Here is a 26367-nt window from a genome sequence, read left to right on the forward strand (position 1 = left end):
GTACACTTATAGATGCAATAGCTCAAAAGAGGGAACACATCTTTAGCGAGGATCATTCCCACTCCCTCCATACACAGAGTGGACATTGGCTACCCAAAATGGGGGGCTACAAAGGCAAAGATGTAAATGGCTTACAAGCTTTAAAGAGGGAGCCTAGATCCAGAGGGCACGGAGAAAGGTAGAATCTCTACTGAGTAGTATCTAAGCTGTCTGGGTGGGGCTGACGAAAGGAGATGCAGATAGGTCCCCTGTGGTACAGTGGTGAATAATTGTTATCAGGACTGACTGTGAGGTTTGGAAATGTAAAGGTGGACGTTTTGTAGCAAAGGGAGGGGAGTGATTGACTATGCAGTCCAGGAGTCAAGATTCCTAGAACCATCAAGGGAGAGGAGCGGAGTACGAGACCCTACCCAGAGAAGCAGTGACACCAGAGATGGAGGCAGAGACGATGACGTGGAGAGATGGAGCAGCTGGAGACTCTAGACCCAGAGAGGGAGAGGGGCTGTGTGCTGATGATGGGGGTGGGCCGGTGGGGGGGATTGCAGGGTTTTACCCTTTGGTTGGTTGATGCATGGAGGGGATTGTAACCATGGCAATGAAACAATATACTACAAGATGAGTGTAAAGCTAATGTTCTCCCATGTAAACTATCATATAATGCACAATAAAACATAAAAAAAAAGAGAGATTATATTCTACCACTTTTGTGGAAATTTAAAAATAGTTTTATTGATAAGTAATAAATAGAATGGTCATTTGAACCTCTAAGAAAAATGAGACAATAATCATTTCAAGTAAGAGCTAAGTTTTACATTGTTTTGGACTTCTCATATGGCACTGTGGATCAGCACTGGACTGCGAACCACAAGGTCAGCAGTTCAAACCCACCAGCTGCTCCTCGGAAACCCCATATAGGGTCACTATGAGTCGGAATCTCCTAGATGGCACTTAACAACAGTATGTTTTTATAGTAGATTTGCATTAATTAGGAAGAAATTCTGACCAGAGAATATTGGTTCATCACTGAGAAGTTAGCAGGGAAACATCGTATAACAATAGTGCCTGTGCCACACGCCTTACTCATCCTATGCTTATTGAATGCAGATGCAGTTGTTTTATCATTCTGAGGAGCTGAATTGTTTCTTTATACCTTTTAATGGAATTTTTAGCAGTTAACTTTTTAATATCTTCCCTTCATTCCCCAAAATGTGTTATTGTTGAATTCTTTAACTGCCTCATTTGCAAAGAAGAAAGCAGTTTATCTATGTGTCATGTCTCAGGTTGTGATATGAAAATCAAAGAGTTATGAGAGTATCTAGAAGTTAAGAGTTAATCCCAAGACTTAAAGAGAACGTAAAACATAGGGAGTCACTTGTTGCTCTGAAGTGTTAGCGTCTCATACACCTGCACACTGATATGTAACTGGAGTGACATATATTGGTACATTGTTTTATGGACTGTGTGGGAGTGTGAATGAGGGAACGGTCAACACAAATAGGAGTGACACAAATCATATACTCTGTAGATGGCATTCCTAAGTTTTTAATTGATTAAGCACACAACATTGTGGTACATGTTAGGCATATAAAACTAAGAAAAGTTGTTGTCAGCATTTATAACTCTAGGATAAATGGTAATCTAAAGCTCAGTCATAAATTTATATGTGTTAATAGAGTTAGGAAAGGGAGATGTAAAAGTATTAAGACTATTCATTTTAGCCCCATGGGTATGGAGGAGGTAGTAAGGACATACAGAAAGAAAGTGACCAACAAATACAAAGATAAATTATCAAGTGCTAATCTTTGAAATATTGGGACCCTAAGAAAAGAAGAATTTTTACCTATAGGGTATATCAATGAACTGAGGGTCTGCCTCTCTTCTCCCCTACCCTGTGTCTACTTATTTCCCTCTCCTCGTTGCTCTTCCCCTTTTCTATTTGTGCCACCTCCCTATCCCCCCTTCCACTTCCCAGGGACCTAAAGGAAAAAGGGAGAGCCAGGACAATGGTCTTACCACCCTCTCCTCTTGGATTAACCAGTGCCTCTGCTCCCATCACAAGGGGATATATTCCTTCTAACTTGTAGTGGTAGATTTCTCTCCTTGGAGGAAATAAGGTACTTTTAAATAGATTGAGATGATGGAAGGTAAATGGACAGTATTGAGCCTCCTCAGGTCAAAGGTCTGCTCTGTATGAGATCACACCTTGTTTTCTGCAAACTGAAAGCAGAGTAGGAGCCAATAGCTTCAGGAACAAACTAAAAAATGGGGGACTGTCAGATGGAGAAGGAGCTAGAATATTTGGAAAGTGAACAAAGAGGCAACATAGATGATGCTTTTTTCAGTACGGACAAGATTTGTTAATGGAAAATGGAAAGGGGTCAGAAGGGACAGGAAGAGCTTCAGAGGAGAAAGATTTCCACTAGTGCTGCATTTGTGTATTGAGATATCTAAGCTTTTTATACATGTTAAGTGACCAACAGAAGTGTACACACAGAGAGTGGAAGGATATTAGGAAGGTAAGAATCATGAATATCTGTGATACAGGAAAGGGGTTTTGACTTGACTACAAAGGAAAATGGTAAAAGACATGAGCTGAGGAATTGCATTTAAAATTATTTTTTTTTATAGAAGCAAGAATGTTCTTTTGTTATCTACGTTTTAAAAATGTTTGAGTTAAATTAAATTATACATATACAGCAGCAACAATAGCTCCATAGCCAAGAAAACAATGTCTTCAACATCAGGAGATAAACTTATATAAATTACATGCATTAAAATGTTTCTAAAAAATTGCTGTCTGCAAAGAATAGCAATAATATTGTACATGAGAAATATGCATAGGAGGGGGCAATAAAAATTTTCATGTAAATCCTAAAACTGAAGTCTGCCAAGCCTGTTTGGTTATTGAATGAGAGAGAGTGAGAGAATCATGGTCCTGTACATTTTACAGAGAGATTTGTTGTGTGTCTTTTTTTAGAGTTCCATGAATTAAGAATGCTAATTAATAAATCAAGTTGAATGGTTTAGGTCTTAGGAGCAATATTGCGGGTGGTGACTGAGACTGGGTGCCCTAGTGCCTGGTGCTTGGCTTCCTGGCCTGTAGCTTTCATCTGTCTTTTCCCTAGGTTGTGGAATAGGGGCAGGGAAGAGAAGCTCCTTAAATGTCCATGAGACTTATTCTCATGTTATCTAAATAAATCTCTGCAGTAGCCAGACTAGAAGGTGGATGTTACTGTTTGCATTTGAGTACAATTGTGACATAACTTACAAACAGAATAAATAAGGTCAGATTACTTAACTCTAGTGGAGTCCTGGTGTGGCGCTGTGGGTTAATGCGCCAGACTGCAAAGTTGTTTGAACTACAAGGTTGGCAGTTCAAGCTCACCAGCTGCTCCTCGGAAACCCTATATAGGGTCGCTATGGGTCAGAATCGACTAGACAGCACTTAACAGCAACTTAACAGTGATGATGAAGTTAAAATCTGCGTCTGAAGCCCGTTTTCCCACCACTACATGATGCCCTAGGGACATTTGTCTTTTAACTGTGCTGACAGAACCAAGGAAGGAAACATTTTAAATAAAAGAATGCATTTTGAAATAATAGATAACTGCAGATTAGACCTGTGTGGGCAGGATTGATAGAAGACATAATAAAATTATAAAAACATAATATACATAATAAGATCATCTTTGTTTCCTTTAGGTGACTCCCGTGGCCCTCCAAATCATCACATGGGCCCCATGTCAGAGAGACGGCATGACCAGAGTAGTGGCCCTGACCATGGTTCTGAGAGGGGGCCTTTCCGAGTTAGCCAGGACTGCAGGGGCCCCCCAGACAGGCGTGGCCCTCACCCTGAGTTCCCTGATGATTTCAGCAGACCAGATGACTTCCACCCTGACAAGCGCTTTGGCCACCGATTACGTGAATTTGAGGGGCGAGGAGGACCCTTAGCACAAGAAGAGAAGTGGAGGCGAGGATGTCCTGGACCTCCATTTCCTCCTGATCACAGAGATTTCAGTGAAGGAGATGGCCGGGGTACTGCTCGAGGACCTCCAGGGGCATGGGAAGGCCGTAGACCTGGAGATGAAAGATTTCCCCGGGATCCTGAAGACCCACGTTTTCGAGGGCGCAGAGAAGAAAGGTAGGTGGGAAGGATGAATTCTGGATTCATTTCCGCTTCCTTGAAGTTCTTTTCTGTTACATGCACAAAGGTCTTTTTTACTTGGGAGAGAGAGTACTGCATTGATTACTAGCCATGTTCTCTCTAGGTTTTACATTTAGATTTCTAAAATTGTGCTTTTTAAAAAACCTGTGTGTGTGTGTGTGTGTGCATTTTTAGGAGTCTTTTTCTTTTTGGTTAGGTTTTGATTGGAAAGATTAAATATGAGACATTTCTAGGTTGGAGATAAATGAATTATTAAATAAATATAGTTTATGCTTAATTACCTAAGGATATTTAAAAATCAAACAAAAATAATCTACATTCCTGAAGAAATAAATGACCTGAACACTTAACTTGCTTAGGGTTATAAAAAGGGAATAACCAATGATGATAATTGAGTGCTTACAATGTGCCAGCTGCTGCTGCCTTATTTAAATCTTAGACTCACTTGTGAGATAGTTATTGCGGTCAGCATTTTCTAGCTAAAAATGTCTTGATGGACCCATATTGTGGAACACTCCTGTCTTGGCTTCAAAAAATTCCCTGCCCCTCACTCACCCATACCGTTTCTTTTCCCATCATATTTTATATAGAATCAGTTTGCATTCAGCAAATCATATACTCTGCTTCATTGCGGTCCCCTCCATGTACCAACAGTTAACAGTATTTATTTCTATTCACTTTAACTCTTGCATTCCTCCCTGTGTCTCCCACTTCATGTTCCTCTTGTTGTATATTGCCTGCCCTGCCACCCATGTTAACCTTCTTTATTGTTAAGTGCCGTTGAGTCTGTTCCAACTCATAGCGACCCTGTATAGGGTTTCTGAGGAACAGCTGGTGAGCCAGTGACCTTGCAGTCCAGTACATTAACCCACAGTGCCACACCAGGACTCCATATTAATCATCTAGCATGTGAATAATTCCTCCTTCCACCACCAGTAACCATCATAGAATGTTTGTTTTATCAAGAATACATATTCTTAACTTTTTCAACAGTTGTTTTTATTCTTAGGTGCCATCAAGTCAGTGCCGACTCATAGCAATCTTATGCATAGCAGAACAAAAGACTGCCCGGTCCTTGGCCAACCTCACTATTGTTGCCACGCTTGAGTCCATTGATGCTGCCACTTGGCCAGTCCATCTCGCTGGAGGTCTTCCTTTTTTTCTCTGACCCTCCACCTTACCAAACATGATATCCTTCTCCAGTGAATGGTCCCTCCTGACAATATGTCCTAAGTATGAGATACGAAGTTTGGCCATCTTGGCCTCTAAGGAGCACTCTGGCTGCACTTCTTCCAACACAGATCTGTTGATTCTATGGACAGCCCATGGCACTTTCAATATTCTCCTCTAACACCATAACTCAAAAGCATCAATTCTTCTTCTACAGTCTTCCTTATTTACTGTCCAATTTTCACATGCATATGAGGTTATTGAAAATACCATGTCTTGGGTCAGGCGCACCTTACTCCTTAAGCTGACATCTTTGCTTTTCAACATTTTAAAAAGGTCTTATGCAGCAGATTTGCCTAATGCAATATGTCATTTGATTTCTTGACTGCTGCTTCCGTGAGTGTTGATAGTTGATCCAAGAAGAATGAAGTTCTTGAAAATTCAATCTTTTCTCTGTTTATAAGAATACTGTTTTTTGGTCCAGTGTTGAGGATTTTTGTTTTCTTTACATTGAGATGCAATCCATACTTTGCTCTTTATCCCCGCTCAGTTTCTCCTCCAAGCATGCACTCAGTCTGCTTCTTTAACCTTTCCTCTGAAGTTTAAGTTTCCAGGATTTTTCTGTCTGTTTCATTTGGTCTTGTATGTTTGTTGCAGAGTGCCCACGTAGTGCATCTGCCTCATCTGCCATCTTGCTAAAAGTTTGTGTTCAACTTTTTGAGGAACCAACAAACTTTTTTTTTGCAGTGTCTGTAACATTTTACATTCCTACCAGCAGTTGATGAGAGTTACATTTTCTCCACATCCTCACCAGTATCTATCTGTTTGCTTTTTTGGCCATTGCTGTCTAATAAGGGCAAAATAGTATCTCATTGTATTTTTTATTTGTAGCTCCCTGATAGCTAATGGAAGGAGCTCTGGTAGTGTAGTGGTTATGAATTGGGCTGCAAACCTCAAGGTCAGCAGTTCAAAACTACCAGCTGTTCTGCGGGAGAAAGATGAGGCTTTCTGCTCCTGTAAAGATTTATAGCCTCGGAAACCCAGTACAGGGTCACTATGAGTTGGAACCGACTCCACAGCACATAACCACCAACCACCAATGGCTAATAGGGTGGTGTGGTGTTGTGGGTTAATGTGCCAGACTGCAAAGCTGTTTAAACTGTAAGGTTGGCGGTTCAAGCTCACTCACCAGTTGCTCCTTGGAAACCCTATATAGAGTTGTTATGGATCGGAACCGACTCAACAACACTTAACAACAACAATGGCTAATGGAGTTCTGGTAGCGTAGTGGTTATGAGTCGGACTGCTAATCTCGTGGTCAGCAGTTTGAAACCAGCAGTTCCGTGACAGAAAGATGAGACTTTTTGTTCCCGTAAAGATTAATAGCCTCGAAAAACTGACACAGGGTTGCTATGAGTTGGTTGGAACCAACTCCACCTCACACAACCACCACTGCCACCTATGGGTAATGGTGTGGCACTGTGGGATAAAACACTAAACCACAGTCAGTTTGAACCACAAGGCTGGCAGTTCAAAGTTACCAGCTGCCCCTTGGAAGCCCTATACAGGATCGTTATGAGTAGGAACCGACACGATGGCTCTTAACAACAATGGCTAATGAGAATTCCTGGTGTGGAGCTGTAGAATAAGCACTGGACTGCTCACTGAAATGTCGGCAGTTCAAACCTACCAGCTGCTCCTTAGAAACCATATACAGGGTTGCTGTGTGTCAGAATTGTCTTGACAGCAGTCAACAACTATAGCATTGACTAATAGTCTCATCAAATGGAGTCATGGTGTGTTACTGTAGGATATGCATTGCGCTGCTTACCACAAGGTCAGCAGTTGAAACCCTCTAGCTGCTCCTCGAAAACCCTACACAGGGCTGTTATGAGTTGTAACTTAACTCGTTGACACTTAACAAAAACAATGGCTAATTTGAGTCTTGATGTGACACTATAAGTTAAGCATCAGACTTCTAACTGCAAGGTCAAAGGTTCAAACCTATCAGCTGCTCCTCAGAAAACCGATACAGGGTCACTGTGAGTTGGAATCGACTCAACAGTGCTAACTAAACACTTAACACCAGTGGCTAATGAAGTTAAGCATCTTTTTATGTGCTTATTGAGTGCACGAACATTCTCTTTGGTCAACCATCCAAATTTTTTGCTCATGTTTTACTCTTTGGTTCTTTTTGTGGCTAAGTTGTGGATGTTATATAAAAATAATTGTTTTGCATAGAGCCTTACTGGATATATGGTTCCTAAAATTTCTCTCTTAGTCTAGGTTGTCTTTTCACTTTTTAAACAAAGTTCTTTAATAAGCAAAAGTATTTGAATTATATGAGGTCCCATTTATGTATTTTGGCTTTTGCGGTTTGTGTTTTTTTTGTCATATATGATCATACATCATTAAAAATTAAAGCCTGCAGCCCTACTCCTATATTTTCTTAAGAATTTTATGGTTTTAGTTTTCACATTTAGATCCTTATCCATTTAATATTGGTTTTTCTTCATGGTTTGAAACTTAAAACCTGATTTGTTTATCTGGATTATGGAAATTAAAGTTTCTAATCACTATTTATTGCATTGATTCTTCCTCATTGGTTGGGTTTATTAATTTACTTCTTGAGTTTCTGTATACTGTGCAAAACTTGGAATTTTACTGTGTATATGTAATTCATCTGTTAGTGACAAACTCACAAACTAGGTATGACCACAGAAGAAAGTCATGCTGGCTTCTTGCTGTTGTTCAAATGTGCCAGCTATGCTCCTGCTCCCAGGCTCTTGATATTGCCTCCTGTCACAGCGGTTGGTTCCTTTACCCTGCTTTGTTTTTCTTTATAGCACTCAACACGGCTTGATATTGGGTATTGTATTTATTTCTTTATTGCCTGTATTTCCTACAAGACGGTAAACTTCATGGTGGCAAGGGCTTTGCTTATTTATTACTGTGTACTCCAGACTGAGAGCAGAAGTTGTTGGCACATTTCACATGCACATGCACTCTTTTTTGATTAAGTGCATTGTTAAATGAAGTATGGTTAGGTTAAATTAGGTTTATTAATTAGAGCAAATTAGATTATCTGTATATAGGGCCATCATCTAATGTGTGTTCATGTCAGAGTAGTCCTACAGTGTTTCATAATTCTTCCTTGAGCCTATCTGAGCCAGACTTGCACTCTGTGACACTCTTTCTGTTCCTATCTCCTCTCCTCCCCTACTGAGCTAAGACCACCGTCACTATTGGTTGTTAATTCAGCAGATGTCCTGGACATAAATCACTCGGTTTGCAGGCAGGGTGATGTGGTCAGGTTATCTCACGACCAAGAATGGATACTGAAACCACTGAGTAAAAGGTCTTGGGAAAACAGGCTGTTCTCACAGTGTCAGATTATCACCCCACAAATTACTTATTAATTGCAAAGTAGAAAATGTGCTTTTGCTATGATGAATCTGGCTGCAACTGCACCCTTATATCACTAACAATGAGATAGTCCAGTATCACTGAAGCAGTTACATCCCAGGAGCAGTGTTATTCTCACAGATGTTTCACCTGACGAAACAACTGAATACATTCAAATTATGGAACATTATATAAAGAAGCTAATTATACCCTTCAAAAATAGTGACATCCATGAAAGACAGAATACAGGGTGGTGATCGTTTTAGATTAAAAGGAGACTTAAGACACATGGCCACTAAATAGTAATATGTGATCTTATAAAGGACATTTTGGGGGCAAACATTAAAAATCAAGGTTTGACTCTATATGAAATAAAACTATATTATCGAGAGTGTAATGATGTGGTTATGTAGCAGGAAGTCCTTGTTTCTAGAAGAAACCTACTTGAAGTACTTTAGGCGAATTATCATATGTCTGCAACTGATTTTCAAAATGGTTCAAAATATGTATTTGTAAATAAATGAATAGAAGATGAAGTAAATGATTGAAAGTGAAGAATTACTTTATTTAGGTGAAAGGTGCATGGTGCTCAGTGTGTTTATTCTTTCAACTTTACTGTTAAGTTTAAAGGTTTTCAAACTGTTGGGATGAAAAGTCAACTGAATGGAAGCTCATAAATAAGCAGAAGGCCATATTGGGCCAAGGAAGGCCAGAGGCAGGGCTGCTCTTGCAGATTGGCCTGCTTCCTAGCTCCCTTCTCACTCTTTCTTGGATGTTATGGTTTCCTTGGTACGCTGTTGTACTTTTCCCACCCTGCGTGCCCTGTCCTCTGCTTCCTCAGGCTCTGACTGTAACACTGATGTTACCTTGTAGCCTCTCTGCTTCCACTACACGTATTCAACCTGGTTTTCCAGTTCCAGAATTTCTGATCGAAAAGGTGAAGTTACCCACCAGCCAGGGTGTAGGTTATCAGGTATCCCATGGTTAGGATAGCCATTTGCCACTACCCACCCTGAGTCATACATACGTGGAGTGGGACCTTTGAGGAAGTTCGGGGTCTTTTAGGTCTCCTTTTGAGTAGGGCTTAAGCAATTGTCCCCAACTGTGTCTAGTACAGTTGGCAGGAATGAATCAGCACTTTCCTCTTTTCTGAATATGTAAGTAACAAATGCTCATAAAAAAATGTAGATGCTAGTTGTTGTTAGGTGCTATTGGGTTTGTACCGACTCATAGTAGATGCTAATAATATGAAAGTGTTAATAGGAGCCAGTGATGAAAGTGAGCCAGCCAACACTGAATTTAGTTCAGAGCCCAACTAACACTAATTTTGTATCCTTAAATAAGTGATCGAGCCTCTCTGTGCCTCAGTATACATGCTGATAGAACAGAGTTAATAATAGTAATTGCTCTGTATGGTGGTGGTGAGTATGGAATGATACATGTAGAGACTTAGCATAATACAAGCATTTAAAAATTTTTCCTAAAAGCCTAAAGAAAAAAAGGTAATCAGTGATAAGCATTAGACTGTGAACCACAACGTCAGTGGTTTGAGCCCACCAGCCGCTCTGTAAGAGAAAGATGAGGCTTTCTGCTTCCACAAAGATTTAAAGCCTCAGAAAACTCTATACAGGGTCACTGTGAGTCCAAATCAACTTGACAGCACTTAACAACAACCACCACCTTTACTTCCTGTCAATCTTTGCCTGTAATATTGAGATTGTAAAATACATATATTAAAAAATAGAGTTTTATTTTTTCTACCATTTAATATTTTAATTTTTCTCATAGTGTCAAGCCTCTTGAAAAAAATAGGAATATGCCATTATTTTCTTTACAGTTTCAGAAGAGGAGCCCCCCAGAGACATGAGGCCCGTGCTCCACCGAGAGGAAGAGATGGATTTCCTGGTCCTGAAGACTTTGGTTCAGAAGAGAATTTTGATGCTTCTGATGAAGCAGCCCGAGGAAGAGATCTCAGAGGTCGAGGTCGGGGTACACCCCGAGGTGAGAGTGTGTGTGGGACACCTGAATTTTGAAGTACTTGGGCCACAGAGCTAGGTTGTATTAAACATGATAGAAAAAGTCTGTGAGTGCAGTATTGTTTGTTCCATTATGCAGGAGGAAGGAAGGGCTTACTTCCGACTCCTGATGAGTTCCCTCGATTTGAAGGAGGACGGAAACCAGACTCATGGGATGGAAATAGAGAGCCAGGTAAGGAAGGGGTGATTTCTTTCAAAAAACACCAGTGGTCTACAAAGTACTGTCCAGGAATCCCGATGACACCTGAACTCCTTCCTTATTTAGGGTTTCTCACAATTCACTTGTCTTTTCCAACTGTCTTCATGGGAGGCTGAATTTTCTTCACATATGTCAAGAAAACATTTTATTGCTAGTAGATTCAATGCAGAAGCAGAAAGGAGAGTCTAGCTTTCTTCTATTAAAGTAGACAAAGAGATTCATCTAAATATAAAACAATGCCATGGTTTTCAATACATTTTTTTGTTTTGGAAGATGTAGTTAAATCAATTGAAGTGTTGTCCATTTTAATTGTTAATATGATAAATATTACCATATTTGTTGTTATTGCTGACTGCTGTCGAGTTGGTTCCCACCCATAACGACCCTGCATACGGTTTCCAAGAGCAACTGGTGAATTTGATTTGCCAACCTTGCAGTACCAACCAACCTTGTGGTCAAGTGCTTATCCTCCAGCACCATATAACTCTCAAAAATGAAATCTTGTTGAGGCCGCACTCATTTTTAAAGGTGCAAAGATATCATGAGAGTAAATGTTTGAGAACCATTTCCCTAGACTGACACCATATGGAAGAAAAACCTGGGGATCTACTTTCTTTCTCTTTTTTTGGCAATTAAAATTTATTATTATTTGTTGTGGTTAAGTGCCATTAAGTCGGTTCTGACCCATAGCAACTCTGTATAGGGTTTCCTAGGAGTAGCTGGTGAGCTTTAACTGCCAGCCTTTCTGTTCAAAACCAACTTTGCAGTCCTGCATATTAATCCACAGCGCCACACGAGGACTCCTTGTTTATTATAGAATGATAATAATGATGTTATTATATCTGTTGAGGTGAAAAGATGTCACTGCATGCCATTAACTGAAAAAAGGTTTTAAAACACTATGAATAAAAACAAAAAGTACGATAGTGTTTTAAAAATGCATTTGAGTGTATGTTGTTGTTAAGTGGTGATGAGTCAGTTCCGACCCATAGTGACCCTGTATAGGGTTTCCAAGGAGCAGCTGGTGAGCTTGAACCGCCAATATTGCAGTTCAAATGGCTTTGCAGTCTGACGTATTAACCCACAGCACCACACCAGCACTGAGTATATAGGGGTCCTCAAAAAACTTGTGGAAAAAAAAGTTTTCATGAACTTTTTGAAGCCCTGGGGATTTACTTTTGAAAAAGAAAAAAAGACAAAAACAGTCACTGAAAGTCCTATGAGGTGGTCAAGAGGTAGACAGATCTATAAAATGAACAGTAACACCAGGGAGGTATGCACTCTTCAGAATAATCAATCATATGGATCAACCATCCTACCATCAGTAGAGGGTTTTCTTCAGACCTTCAAAAATATACAGCTTTGGTTTTGTTAATATTTACAGACAGCCATGTGAGACCAACTGTACGAAGCAGGAAGGGATAGGAAAACAGTAGGAATGGGATGGTAAACACAAGGCGGAAGTGAGAAGGGTGTTGTTACATTGTGGAGATTGCCGTCAGTTTCACAAAACAAAATGTGTCTGAGTTATTGAATAAAAAACCAATTTGTTCTTTGAACTTTTACCCAAATGGCATTGAAAAGTTAAAAACAACAAAACCCTGTGAAGTACAATTCTATTCTGACATACTCGGGTTCACCATGAGTAAGAATCGCCTTGTTAGCAACTGATTTGCTTTCATTTGTAATCTTAAACGTTTTTGCATTTATTATGTTAATTATAAATTTCAGGGCCTAGCCTATAGTGGAAATCTCAGCAAATAGGAGGGAAGTCAAAAAGTATTGCTAATAAGGTTCCAGTTCAAAATGCTTGGGTTTATTCCAAACAAATTGCGTTTAAGCATATCTCTGCTATAGTGGATAGCTATAGACAAATTCTTTCAGAATACATTTGTCTTAGTCTCATTAGGGTGCCTTCAAAAATAGGTCCAGTCAAACAGTGGCAACAGAGGGAAGCTGCTGGGCCAGGTAAATTCAAGGTAGAAAGGTTAGCTTAGAAGGTTATGGTAATTGCTTTTTAGTATTCCAAAATCCTGTTAAACTTCCTCAGAGAACACAGGATGATCACCGGGGCTTATTAAAAAGAAGGATTTTGTTTTGTTTTGTCTTAAGAAAATTTAAAACTTTGCCTTACCTCATCTACTATATGCCCCAGATCTTACCCCTTCAGACCTCTTTTTACTCTCAAAACTCAAAGAATATGTAGAAGGAAAATGATTTGAGTCTCTCAATGATGCCCAAACTGCCATTTTTATGTAGTATAAATTGAAGAGTACACGGTGTTGGAGGAGAATGTGGAAAGTGCCATGGGCTGCACACAACAAACAGATCTGTGTTGGAAGAAGTGCAGCCAGAGTGCTCCTTGGAGGTCAGGATGGCCAAATTTCGTCTCTCATACTTCGGACATATTGTCAAGAGGGACCAATCGCTGGAGAAGGATATCATGTTTGGTAAGGTGGAGGGTCAGAGAAAAAGAGGAAGACCCCCCCAGCTAGATGGATTGGCAAACTGGCAGCATCAGTGGGCTCAAGCGTGGCAACAATTGTGAGGTTGGCCCAGGATTTGGCAGTGTTTCATTCTGTTGTGCATAGGGTCACTATGAGTTGGTACCAACTCAGTGGCACCTCACAACAACAGCAACAGAATTCTTTGAGGCAGGGTTAGAGAGATGGAAACACAATCTTCAGAAGTGTATAGCCCTAGATGGAAGGATATGCTGAGAAGGAATAGCTCCACATTTTGATAATTTTAATAAAGATTTATTTTATTTTATGCCAATACTTTTTGACTTACCCTTGTATTTCCTACATAATTGAATGGTGGTTCTCAAGTCCTACTAATTCTCAACAATGTACTTTACACCTGCTTAAAATATAGAAAATGTACTGTATGCTGTCAAATCCTTAGAATTTGGGATCCATGGATCTTGTTTCAGGCCCAGGTCATGAACATTTCCGTGATGCTTCCCGCACTGATCATCCTTCTCATGATGGCCATTCCCCAGCCAGCAGAGAACGGTCCTCGTCTCTCCAAGGCATGGATATGGCATCATTGCCACCCAGGAAGCGCCCCTGGCATGATGGGCCAGGGACCTCTGAGCACAGAGAAATGGAAGCTCCTGGGGGCCCTTCTGAGGATCGAGGCAAAGGTAAGAGGCCAGTGATTTACACATCCAGGAGCTGTGCTTTCCCGAGTTCTGTCACAGGAGGTATTGTCTGTAGGCCAGTCCTACCTATTATATGCTTGTTCCATCTTTCTCCATGAATGAGGACATAGTCCCAAGTGAGGCACAGCTGTATTGCTGTTTCTGCCCACACTACAATCTGTTGGTGCTCTCACCTGGCTGATTTCAAGACCTCAGCCCTTCATTTGCTTCCAGGAATATTTAGTTCATTTATATTTTCCACTTACCTCTTTGTCAAGGTGTCTCAGAACTCTCCCTGCTGAAGTCAGTTCCTCTGAGACTCCTGCTGCCCTCCTCCAGTGGCTCTCAAAATCCCTCAATGGTGTCCTCGTGGAAGGGTAATAATTGTCCTCTCCCAGACTGTTTTATAGCCTTGGCCCAGAAGGAACATTGCATGCTAAGTGTTATAAAGACTTCAGAGCCTGATCTGAGAGGAGTGCTGCCTTGGAGTAGTCAATTATTTCTACAACATGAAACTTGGGATCTTTATTTTATAGGTGCCACTAATCTTTAACCCAAACCAGCAGCAATAGATGCTAGCAACAACTGAGTCTCTTTAGGCTTGGAAAGGTGTGTCTGTACTTTTGTGAGACATCCCCAGTTAATCTGCTTGGTGTTTACAGTTCCTTGCTATTAGAAAATTCTACTTTTTGGTATTGATATAAAGTGTTTGGTTCTTTTGAAAGCAAAATTATCAGAAATGTATTTTTTCCTGATTGGTCTAACATATTCTTGATCTTTCATGGGTACTCATCATTGGCTAAAGAGAATGTTGGTGTGATGGGCTAGTGACCAACTTCTCTATCTAGGTACTAGTTTCTAGTGGGTCCACATTGTTTCCTGAGAAGCCTGAATGATTCCTTTGATAACTTTCCTAACCTCTTTAGCACAACTAGTTTCAAATTACCTTTAAATTTTTAAGATAAAAGAGTCTCCTGAGAGTTTACCATAGGAAATATGACAAAATCCTATAATTTCATATGAGTAAAATATTTTAAAGACATGTTAGTATCACAGGATTTTAAACACTTATCCTGGTTGAAATGATTGTAATTGACATATTAACAGTTTTGTTGTGTTGTTAAGTGCCATCGAGTCAGTTCTGACCCATAGCAACCCTGTGTAGGGTTTCCAAGGAGCAGCTGGTGAGCTTGAACCACCAGCCTTGCAGTTCAAATGACTTTGCAGTCTAGTGCATTAACCTACAGCACCACACCAGGACTCCATTAGCAGTCTGGATATCTTGGTTGCATCTAAGGAGTCGATGGTATAAATGTTTAATGTGTATGGGTGCTAACTAGAAGGTTGGAGGTTCGTGTCTACCTAGCGATGCCTGGTAATCTACTTCTGAAAACAACAACCATCAGAAACCCTGTGGAGCACAGTTCTGTTCTGACACACATGGGGTTCACCAGGAGTCAACTCGAAAGTAGCTGGTCTGATTCTGGTATTTACTTCCCAAATCAAGTCAGTACTTCTCAGACTTCCTTCAAAATAGTCCTTAGGGCAGAGGTATGGTGGGGGACTCTTGAAGTGACTCTTATTGTTTTCCCCCTTGGCTTTCTGTCTTCTGTGTCACAGTCATGAGGGGTGGGGGTGGGTGTGGTGGATCTGTGCCTATTTAGAGTCATGAAACATGGCCACATGCCAGAATGGTAATGAAGCAGTGATTAAGAGTTGCTGCATGGAGGGTGAAGGCTTACCAGTCACCTATAGTGAGCTCAGTTTCTAAGGTACACTTTTCAGTGCTCTGAAGGCCACTGCTAATGTCCTCAGAGTTATTTTAAGAAAAGACCCAGAGTATCCCACTCACCATAGAGTAAACGTTTGTACCATGAGGATAAACAATGTCTGTTATCAAGAGAAATCACATGTGAAATCAAATGTTTTATTTCAGGCCGAGGGGGCCCAGGACCTTCCCAGAGAGTGCCAAAATCTGGACGTCCCAGCTCCTTGGATGGAGATCATCATGATGGATACCACCGAGATGAACCTTTTGGGGGCCCTTCGGGCAGTGGGACACCTTCTAGAGGGGGCAGGAGTGGCAGCAACTGGGGTAGAGGGAATAATATGAACTCTGGCCCACCAAGGCGAGGAGTTTCAAGGGGTGGTGGAAGGGGCCGGTAGAAAAAGTTGGGGCTAGGCATCCCTAGGCCTCTGTGGACAGTATTTAAGAACTTCTTATGGACTCACCAAGAAGAACGAAAGGAAGCCTGAACGTGGTATCCCTGAATGCTTTTCTGTGGCACCTGAATCCTGGAGTACCTGATGAGGTCCTCAAGATGAAGAGACTGCTGCTGGTTACCATAGTAGCTGGCATTGTTTGGTCCTGTCCACTGTCATTGCTCTAACCCCTGCATTGTTTTGTGAAGATAAAAGCTGGAATCTTTTTTTTTTTTTTTGTATTGTCATGAGACATGGAGCACCTCAACAAATTTAGGTTCTTATCTATTTGGAAATTTGTTTCTATATGTACAGTTTGTCAGAGAAAAAATGTTTTTTGTATGAATACAGAATGTGATTTACGCAAGAATTAACATAAAACAACTAGTCGTGAAGTGCTTATCTTCAGAAAATGGTTTCCGTTGAACATATCTGTTAAGTGGCACACACTATTGCTAATATCTATAAGCATACTTGATGAGAACCTCTAAGTCATCTAAATTAATTTCCACTTTTACACCAATTTACACTTTTTATTATAGAATAAGAAATACTTTTAAACTACTCTAAAGTAGTTTGGCAGATGGGAGAGTCCCTCTCTCTTGGGTGAGTTCTTGTCTTTTGGGTGAGCCTACTAGTGACCCCACCTTCAGGTTCTGATAGGGAAACTTGACTAGCGCCAGCTTTTTGGTGACCATAAGGTGACTTACAAGGGTAAGTCAAAAAAGTATTGCTATAAAATCATAGAAACTGTTATAAACAAATATTTCAATATATGAAGCTGTTGTTTCTCAATATATCCTCCATCTAGGTCTGTACATTTGTGAAGGCTGTTTCCATTTCTCTGACTCCTCCCCAAAGAATTCTGCCCTCTGATTTGCACCACATCAATATGGTAGGTAGTTTTAGCATCTTTGAAGAATTCACATCATGTTCTTTTGAAATGTTCTTAGTTAGAGTTTGGCTAATAAAAAGAAGTCTGGAGAGGTAAAATCAGGCCTGTATTGTGGATGGGGTAAGGTTTCCCAATGAAATTCTCAGAGGAGAATCCTTGCTCCCCTTAAAGAATGAGCAGGTTCATTGTCCAGATGGAAAATAATTCCTTGGTGCAACTTTCCTGGCCTTTCCCCTAGCACTGCAGTTTCGTTTTCTTAAAACTTCTTCCTAGTATCTCCATAATTGTCCTGTGTCTTCAAGAAAATCTATTACATTAGCCCTTGGGAACGCCAAACACGTTGCTATAACCTTCTGACCTGATCTGTCTGTTTTAATTCATCTTTGAAGTCTTCTTGATATTCCTTAAAATATTTGGTCAGTCTAAAAGCTAACTGTTCTGTTATGTGGGGCAGCACTCCTATAAACTTGTTGCAAAGCTTCAATGAAAGATGTCCACTTGAGTTGTAAATTTGCTATTAGCCCTGACCTAAAACTCTGTTTTTTTCTATTGTAGAAAAAAGTGGGTTTTTTTGAAGGGGCACTTTACAACAAAGTGAGACTAAGACAAATATATTACTGAGAGACCCTGTCTGCAGCCATCCATCATGGATTGCAGACTCATTTAAACAAATTTTTATGTGGAATAAACCTGTCTCTGGAATCCTAGTAGCAATACTTTTTGATTTATCCATGTGGTTTCACAAATTATTTACATTGAGAAGGAATGAACCAAAACATTACCTAATTGTGCAAAATTGTTGATCAATTTCTTCCTCTTCTATACTACTTATATGGAAATCCCAGTGCTCAAGACAGAGAAAGTAAACCAGGAGGTTTTGTCCATGATAAATTCCTTCAACTACACATAAAAACATTGTTTTAAATAAATTTCCTTTAGTTTTAAGTAAATTTTGGCCCAGTTTAGATTGGAAGCCAAAAGTGCAATTTGAGGTAACCCCTGATGTTTTTTTTATTCTGACCCTTGTTTTCATAAGAAGAAAGCTTTATTAAAAGTGCATCCTTATAGCCTCCTCCAGTCTGTAATCAAACTGACAAGTTTAGGAAGGCACAGTGACTATTAAGAAAAAGGATACTGACATAGTTATACAATAATATATAAAGACCTCTCACCTTATTTTCTTTCAGTGTAAAATATGGTGCACACATTTATTTCTGTGGAAAGAATTGAGAAAATATTGACAAGATACACTGGGTTTTTGGAGTGTTAGAGTTAATAAAGAGACACTGTTTTCAAATTCTGAGAAAAACAAATCCAGAGACCAAACATGAATCTCAAGTAAGCTACTCTTCCTCAATTTCATGCAGTAAAAATTTTATTCTTTTAACATTTACGCTTTAACTTTGAAAACACAGTACCTCAGTAAGTAAACCATATCATATTTTTAGAGCAATTCAACTAGGATATTTATATATACACATACATGTATAGGTCTATATATGGCATCAGTGTCAAAATACATATTTAAAATTGTGCTTGAATTCTTCTTAAAAAATACTAGGAAAGAATTTTTTTAAATGTGGTTTAAAAATGTAATAGCATCAACATAAAAATGCTCAAGACCATGTCCACAGTAGAAGAATTGCTAGAACGTAAATTTAACTGTCATTAAGTGCCATCAAGTCATTTCTGACCCATGGCAACCCTGTATAGGGTTTCCAAGGAACATCTGGTGAACTTGAACCATGAAGAGTAGGTCAGTCTTTATAGAGCAGCCATTGGTACAAGATTGTACAATTAAAAAATAAATCATTGAAACATAGTGTGTTTGCTCTTACAAGCACCTTTTTAAGGAATTATCCTCCTAATACAGCGACAAAAGAATATTATGGTAGTCTGCAAGACTAGTGTGGATGTGGGTCAGTTAATGTGTCACTTTCTGGAGAACAAACATGCTAAGCTGTCTTTGGAGTCCAGTCCCAGAATATATCGGTTATTTTCAAAATATGCAAACCAAGACATAGAAAAGTGACTCCCAACCTTGACTGACTAACAGATTCACCTGGGGAACTTTAAAAAAATACTGATACCTGGGTCCTAGACTCAGAGATTCTAATTTAAATGATCAGAGGCTTGCTTACTATGTATCATTGATATGCCAGACTGAAAACCAGTGACATAGTATTTAAAAAAATGCTAAATATAGTCTGCTTCTTAATTTAATGCATAGCAACTGACAAAGCATGTCTTTTCTGGACTCATCAGAATACTCAAACTTTCAATAAGCAGTAAACTTTTAATACAATTTGGCAGTAAGATAGGCAAAACAATCCTAGTTGCATGGTTTTTTGGTTGACCTACAAATTATAAACTACAATTTAAATAATTTGTTGTTAGGTGCTGTCGATTCCATTCTGACTCATAGCAACACTATGCACAATAGAACGAAACGCTGTCTGGTCCTGCGCCAATCTCACAACCATTTGTTGTTGTTAGGTGCCATCCAGTCGGTACCAACTCATAGCGACATTATGCACAGCAGAACAAAAGACTGCCCGGTCCTGGGCCAACCTCACTACTGTTGCCATGCTTGAGTCCATCGATGCTGCCACTTGGCCAATCCATCTCGTTGGGAGTCTTCCTCTTTTTCTCTGACCCTCTACCTTACCAAACATGATACCCTTCTCCAGCGACTGCTCCCTCCTGACAATATGTCCTCCTAAGTATAAGAGACGAAGTTTGGCCATCTTGGCCTCCAAGGAGCAGTCTGGCTGCACTTCTTCAAAAACAGATCTATTGGTTCTTTTGGCAGCCCATAATCATAGTTATGCTTAATTAAGCCCATTAATACAGCCACTGTGTAAATCCATCTTGTTGGGGTCTTTTTATGCTGATAAATTTATTCCTCCTGATAAATTGAAGTATGAGAGATGAAGTCTGGCCATTCTAACTTCTAAGGGGCATTCTGGCTGTACTTCCAACACAGATTGGTTTGTTCTTCAGGCAGTCCGTAGTACTTTTTAATATTCTTGTCTAACACAACTCAAATTCATCAGTCTTCTTTATTCACTTTCCAACTTTCACATGCATATGAGGCTATGGAAAATACTATGGCTTGGGTCAGGCGCACCTTAATCCTCAAACTGACATCTTTACTCTTGATCACTTTATAGAGGTCTTGTGAAGCAGTTTTGCCTAATGTAATATGTCATTTGATTTCTTGAATGCTGCTTCTATGAGTGTTGATGGTGAATCCAAGCAAAATGAAGTCTTTGACAACTTCAATCTTTTCTCCATTTATTGTTTATTGATCCAGTGTGAGGATTTTTGTTTTCTTTACATTGAGGTGCAACCCATATCAAAGCCTGTGGTCTTTGATTTTCATCAGTTGACCATTTTAAGTCCTCTTCGCTTTTAGCAAACAAAGTTGTATCATCTGCATATTGTAGGTTGTTAATGTATTTTCCTCCAGTCTTGATGCCACACCCTTCATATAATTCACCTTCTCAGATTATTTGTTTAGCTTACAAATTGAATAAGCATAGTAAAAGAATACAACCCAGGTGCACACCCATTCCTAATTTTAAACCATTAGGTGTCTTCTGTTTGAAGGGCTGCGTCTTGGTCTATGTACAGCTTCTTCATGAGCACAATGAAGTGTTCTGGAGTACCCATTCTTCACAATGTTATCCATAGCTTGTCATGATCCAGAGTCAAGAGCCTTTTGCATAGTCAAAAAAGCACAAGTATACAGCTTTCTGATACTCTCTGCTTTCAGCCAAGATCCATCTGATGTTAGCAATGGTGTCCCCCTCATTCCATGCCTTTTTCTGAATCAGCTTGAATCTCTGGCAGTTCCCTGTCAGTATACTATTGCAGCTCTTTTTGCATTATCCTTAGCAAAATTTTACTTGCATGTAATAGTAATGATTATTGTTTGGTTATTTCCACATTCTGTTGGGTCACCTCTCTTTGGAATGGACACATATATGGATCTCTTCCTGTCAGTTGGCCAAATAGCCGTCTTCCAAATTTCTGGGAGTAGATGAGTGAGAGCCTCCAGTGCTGCATCAGTTTGTTGAAAGATTTCAATTTTTATTCCATCAATTCCTAGAGCCTTAATCTTTTGTCAGTGCCTTCAGTACACCTTGGACTTCTTTCTGCATTACCATTGGCTCTTAATCATATGCTACCTCTTGAAATAGATGAACATTGACCATTTCTTTTTAGTATAGCAACTATGTTTCTTCCATCTTATTTTGATGCTTTCTGCATCATTCAATGATTTACCCATAGAACCTTTCAGTATGGCAAGTTGAGGCTTGAGTATTTCTTCAGTTTTTTTCAACTTGAGAAATGCTGAATGTGTTTTTCCCTTTTTGCTTCTCTAGATCTTTGCACATTTCATTGTAATACTTTGTCTTCTGGAGCTGCCCTTTGAAATTTTCTGTTCAGCTCTTTTACCTCATTTCTTCCATTCAGTTAGCATCTCTACAACAGAAAACAAGTTTCAGAGACTCTTCTGACATCTTATCTTTTTCTTCTTGTCTTAACCACCTTTTGCTTTTCTTCTTGTAGATGTTCTTGATGTCATCCCACAACTCTTCTGATATTTGGTCATTAGTATCTAATTCATTAAATCTGTTCTTGGGATGCTCTCTCAATTCAGGTGGGATACGTTGAAGGTCATATTTTGGCTCTTTTGGACTTGTTGAAATTTTCTTCAGTTTCAGCCTGAACTTGATTTTGAGCAATTGATGGTATGTTCCATAGTCTGCCCCAGACCTTGTTTTGGCTGATGATAGAGACCTTTTCCACCGTCTCTTTCTATAGATGTAGTCTATTTGATTTCTATGTGTATCATCTGGTGAGGTCCACATTTATAGTTATCTTTGATGTTGTTTAAAAAAGATATTTTCAGTGAAGAAGTCATTGATTTTGCAAAAGTCTGTCATGCAATCTCCAGCATCATTTCTATCACCAAGATCATGTTTTCCAAATACTGATCCTTCCTCTGATCATTCCAATCAATACTAATTATCAATACATCTTTATTCATGTTTGATCAATTTCAGACTTAAGAAGTTGGTTTGTTGTTAAGTGCCTAAGTCATTTCTGACACATAGCAACCTCGTATACAGTTTCCAAGGAGCGGCTGGTGAGTTTGAACCGCCAGCCTAGTGATTCAGATTGACTTTGTGACAAGTCCAGTGATTATCCTACTCTGCCACACAAGGACTCTGAATAAGTTTGTAGACGTCTTCACTTTGATCATCACTGGCTTTCATAGTTGGTAAGTAAATCTGAATAACAGTAGTAGTCTTGCATTCATATTCATTACTCTATCAGAGACAGACAGCATTATACCTGATGATAAATAGGATGCCATTCCTCTTCAATTTGTCATTTCTGGCATATAAATCATGATTGTCAGATTAACCATGGCTAATGCATCAGTTTCAGTTCACTTTGTGTTGTGTGCTGTTGAGTCATCCACAGTAGCGTAAATTTATGAGTACACACCAGCGGTACTGGCACATAAAGTGCGGCCAGTAGCAGATACACGCTTGCAGTCAAGCACTGCTACTTGACACTGGACAGGCACGCTGGACCAGATGCTGCCAGCTCCTGTGCCCATGACCAGTGCAGGCTCCTACAGCTTAGCCACGTCCCTCTTGTCTTGTTCCTTACTAGATACCATATTTGGAACAGGAAATTTCCCCTTTGGTCTATTGCTTTAGTTGTCTAAAAACTTAATTTTTTTTTAATGTTACAAGACACCATATGATTTAACTGAAAAATGCCAAGGTAAACCATTCTAACTGTGCTTTTTGAAATCCAGTGGATGGCTAAAATCTTATTACGGTGCTTGTGGGTGTGTAGAAAGTGGATTTAGATTCAGAAAGCAGTAAGAGTAGAATATCCCCATAGGTTTTTCTAGGCTGTAATCTTCATGGTAGTACCAGAGTGGAGATGTAGGATAATTGCTTGACAAGTTTGAACTGCAGTCATGGGTTCAAACTGAAGGGCCGCTCCTCAGAACACTATACAAGGTTGCTATGATTGACTCCACTTAACAACAATATTTATGGGAGTGGATTACATGTTGGGCTGCTAACCTGGAGGTCAGCCATTGGATAAGCCTATTGAGGGGAGACTTTCTGTTACTAACATTTCCCAAAATCATCAACTTAAAAAGTAGCCTGCTATATTTTATATGTGGTCATTTAATTCACTTCTAATGTGAACTGGAAAGCAGCTCTGGTAGCGTAGTGGTTACGAATCAGGCTGCGAACCGCAAGGTCAGCAGTTTGAAACTACCAGCTGCTCCGCCCAAGAAAGATGAGGCTTTCTGCTCCCGTAAGCCTCGGAAACCCTGTTCAGGGTCGCTATTGGTCGGATCGACTCGATGGCACTTAACAACAACAATGTGAACTGGAAGGTGCTCTGGTAGGGTAGTGGTTACGAATAGGGCTGTGAACCTTAAGGTCAGCAGTTCGAAAATACCAGCTGTTCCGGGGGAAAAAAATGAGGCTTACTGCTCCCAAAAGGATTTACAGCCTCGGAAACCCTGTACAGGGTCGCTATGAGTTGGAACCGACTCCACGGCACACAACGTGAACTTGAGGGCACTTAACAACAACAAATGTGATGGCTGGGAGAACTGGCGTGGCGCTATAAGGTAAGCATTGGAGCTCAAGATCGGTTTGAACCTTAAGGTTGGCAGTTCAAACTCACCAGTCACTTGTAAATCCTATACAGGGTCGCTGTGAGTCGAACCGGCTAGACAGCACTTAACATATAACTTGCGAGCTGGACGTTCCCCACCTGCCATAAAAGATTTATAGCCTCGGGAACTCTACACAGGGTCACTACGAGTCAGAATAGCAAATTGTGGCTGAAAGTATTACAACTGTCCACTGGATTTTTAAAATTAAATAGACCACGAAACCAGAGAAAAAAATCACAAAGGTAGTTAATGCAAAAGCAACTTGTAATAGCTATTTCACAGCATGTTACGACAATTGCGTTACAATTCTTGCTTTCTTCAAAGTCCTGAAATCGAAGCTTCCCAAAGTGTTCAGGTTTTAGTACGTTTAACATGTGAACTGCACAGACCTGCCGTCATGGCTCGGTCCATGGGTGTCTGGGTGGACGTAATGCTTGGCTGGGTCAGAGGCTCCAAACTGGCTCCTTGTCTGCTCAGTCCTCTCATACCGCTCACACCGGCAAAGCTTTAGAGAGGCTGGCCCTGGGGGCCAGACGCCCCAGGGCTAGGCGCAGCGCGGTGCTTCCGCCCCAGGGCAGCTGGTTGAGCAAGAGTCCAAGCAGTGCAGCCATCTGCGCGCAGGCGCCTAGCACCGTTAGCGTCGTACTCCGCAGGCCGAGCGCCGCGTACAGTGTGGTTCCCAGAGCAGTGGCGTAGAGCAATGCAGTCCGAGACGGTGCTTCCTCGCCGCGAAGCAGTCGCCCGCAAGCGGAGTCGCCCCGGAGCAGTGAGCCGCCCGTCAGGGCCAGTGCCGAGCCCAGCGTCCACAGCAGCGCGAACTTGCGGGCACGCAGTAGCAGTACGGGGGCGTAGAGCGCTGCCAAGCTAAAGCAGAGCACGGCCAGTAGCAGACACACACCGCTTGCAGCCAGCCGCTGCACGCGCGTGACACTAGGCAGCCACGCTGGACTTGGTGATGCCGGCTCCCGTGCCCACGACCATTGCAGGCTCCTACGGCCTAGCCACGTTCCCCTTGTCTCGTTTCCCCCCGCGGGTTCCTCCGCCTCAACCTCGGGTAGCAATGGCACGGCGGCTGCTGACCCGTCCGGTTTAGCCCGAGCTAGATACGCCTGCAGTTGGCCGTGGAGGTCCGCCATTTTGGACGGAGCTGGTATATTCCCTCCCACTACCTTCTCTTCTCCGACTCTGATTGAGGCAGCTCGTTTCTCAAGCTGTTATTGGCCAGCACGGCGCGTGCGACAGAAGAGGCCTGGCCCTTCCGCTCACGTTGCTTTCCTGACGCTGCCAGTCTTCCTGTGTTTGGCTTCCTCAACTCTTGGTGCTTTTAAAAATAGAACCCACACTGTTACCTGCTAGATATGTTAGAGCTGGGGGTGGGGGTGGGGGGTAGAAGGGCAGGACGTTCGGCCTGTGCATAAGCCCCTCCCCCCCGAATCATTTGGTGTGGCCGTATGAAACAACCGCAGTTGCAGCAATCTAGTTGTTAAGCGCCTTTGAGTCGTTTTAGAGGAGCCGCTGGTGAGCTTGAACTGTCAACTTTGTGGTTTGCAGTCTAATGCGGGTCCTAGTGTCACACCGGGAAACCAGCCATCACATTGTTAAGTGCTGTCGAGTGGGTTCTGACACATAGCGACCCTATATAGGATTTCCAAGTGTCAAACTGAAAAGAGGGCTTCCTGCCTGTCTTGGGGGAGAGAACGGATCCTAGCTGTATTAACAGAATGCCTGCAGTCTGGTGGACAAGAAGAGTAATAATGTCTCCAGACACAATGAGGCAATAAACTTTCTCATTCAACCTTTAGAGTGAAAGTTACTTAGTTCCTGAGATAACCATCTCGGTTGGCTTAAGCAGTCCTGTTCTAGGACCATGAGGTCTTCTTTGTTAATTTTTAAATTAACTTCCTCATTTGCAGGGCCTCATTGAGACCTAAAGGAGCTCTGGTAGCGTAGTGGTTATGAATCGGACTGCTAACCTCAAGGTGGGCAGTTCAAAACTACCAGCCTTTCTGATGAGGCTTTCTGCTCCCGTAAAGATTTACAGCCTCAGAAACCCTGTGCACGGTCAGTATGCGTTGGAATCGACTCCACGGTACTTAACAACAATAACAACATTGAGACGGAATGACTAAACCGACTCCATTTTGTTTACGTTGTACATCCATGCTATCATTCTCCACTGTTAGATTTCTTTTTTATGAAATCTGTGTCAAATGAAAATAGTTACTTTGATCCCAGGTGTTATTTCTTGTATTAAAAGAACTAAACTTCTTGTTAGGTGCCATCGTGTCAGTATCGACTCATAGCAACCCTCCTATGCATAACAGAATAAAACACTGTCCAGTCCTGCATCAACCTCCACGGTTATTGCTACATTTGAGCCCATCACTGTTGCCACTGTGCCGATCCAACTCGTTAGGGGT

The 26367-nt window shown here is 41.0% G+C and overlaps 2 protein-coding genes across 3 annotated transcripts in view; one reads left to right on the forward strand and one right to left on the reverse strand.

The window, feature by feature from the left end:
• WDR33 (WD repeat domain 33) overlaps positions 1-16692 on the forward strand; it is a 131578-nt gene extending 114886 nt beyond the window's left edge. The window contains exons 17-21 of one of the 2 annotated variants that reach the window (XM_006876200.1): positions 3703-4141; positions 10578-10741; positions 10856-10948; positions 13911-14123; positions 16057-16692. In XM_006876200.1, the coding sequence (XP_006876262.1) occupies positions 3703-4141; positions 10578-10741; positions 10856-10948; positions 13911-14123; positions 16057-16286 (1139 nt within the window). In that variant the 3' untranslated portion in view covers positions 16287-16692. Of the gene's footprint in view, positions 1-3702; positions 4142-10577; positions 10748-10855; positions 10949-13910; positions 14124-16056 lie in introns of both variants that reach the window. The other variant, XM_006876201.1, reaches the window with a different exon arrangement.
• Positions 16693-24438: 7746 nt separating this feature from the next.
• SFT2D3 (SFT2 domain containing 3) lies at positions 24439-25083 on the reverse strand. The gene has a single exon (XM_006876202.1). The coding sequence runs from the start codon at positions 25081-25083 to the stop codon at positions 24439-24441; it is 645 nt and encodes a 214-aa protein (XP_006876264.1).
• Between the last annotated feature and the right edge of the window lie 1284 nt (positions 25084-26367).

Source organism: Chrysochloris asiatica, unplaced genomic scaffold (assembly GCF_000296735.1).
Source record: "Chrysochloris asiatica unplaced genomic scaffold, ChrAsi1.0 scaffold00363, whole genome shotgun sequence".
Taxonomy (NCBI): domain Eukaryota; kingdom Metazoa; phylum Chordata; class Mammalia; order Afrosoricida; family Chrysochloridae; genus Chrysochloris; species Chrysochloris asiatica.